General features: G+C 38.2%; 1 protein-coding gene across 1 annotated transcript; it reads left to right on the top strand.

The window, feature by feature from the left end:
- Positions 1–395: 395 nt before the first annotated feature.
- VCUG_02681 (uncharacterized protein) lies at positions 396–1013 on the top strand (the record flags this gene model as incomplete). The annotated part of the gene is made up of 1 exon (XM_008077497.1): positions 396–1013. A coding segment is annotated over one exon (618 nt), but the record flags the coding sequence as incomplete, so codon positions are not given.

Raw genomic sequence — 1013 nt, 5'->3', positions numbered from 1 at the left:
GCGAGAAACATTCGTACGCAACATCAATTCTCCATTCCATGCAATTACTAGCTGCGCTACTTCCGTCTTAACGCTCTACTTTTTGTTCATCATACCTTTTACAGCGCAATAACCGTTTATCACAGTACAAACCCGTTAAAGTAACAAACACCCGTTTAATAATTAATTAAGCATTTTCAGTTCTGAAAAGAATATCTTGCCGTATTAGAGTTAGCTACACTCACACCAACGATGTATTGTTGGTGCAAATCGCATTTTAATGTCAACATTAGCATCTGCTTGGCAGTGCTGGTACCATCTTCTGTTATGTTTCACTGCATCATCGCTTTGCCTAAAATCCTTCATTAACCATAACAAGCATAAACACCAGCACACCGATCCTTAGAACAGCCCAAATGCCATCTTTTCCACCATTCATCAACCATCTATTCACCATCTTAGAAACACCCATAAACCACCCGTACATACGTTGGTCATCAACAGGTAAAAGCATAGTAATACCTAACCAGCATATGTTTACGGTGCATGTGCTCGTTAAGTATTTTAACCATGGCAACTTCTCATCTTTTATACGTCAGCTAAACAAATACGGGTTTAGCAAGGTTAGGAACAGCCTATCCGGTGTACACGAATTTAGACAGGAGCATTTCATAAAGGAGAAACCTTTTTTGAGTAGATGGATCAGAAGGAGAAAGGGAAGTGGTGTTAAGAAGCGAGTTGAGGAGTTGTGGATGAAATACAACTGCTTATCAAAGGAGATAAGTGAGATTAAAAGAAAAATTGGTATTAGTACCGATGAATATGGAATAGGTAGGAATGATGACGTGAACAACAACGGTAGTGAAAGGAATAGAAACAAAAAAATTAGCGATGTGAAAGAGAATATGATGGGCGGTAATACCGTGTATGAACCTATGAGCAGGTTTGATATGGCAAATAATGAAGATGTTGATGACAAAATAATGATAAATTGTGAAAAGGTGTGTGATATGGAATGGGATGGAAAAGAAATG

The sequence above is a fragment of the Vavraia culicis genome (assembly GCF_000192795.1).
Source record: "Vavraia culicis subsp. floridensis unplaced genomic scaffold supercont1.134, whole genome shotgun sequence".
NCBI lineage: Eukaryota > Fungi > Microsporidia > Pleistophoridae > Vavraia > Vavraia culicis.
The sequence above is the reverse complement of the archived record's forward strand: the minus strand, read 5'-3'. Positions and strand labels throughout refer to the sequence as shown.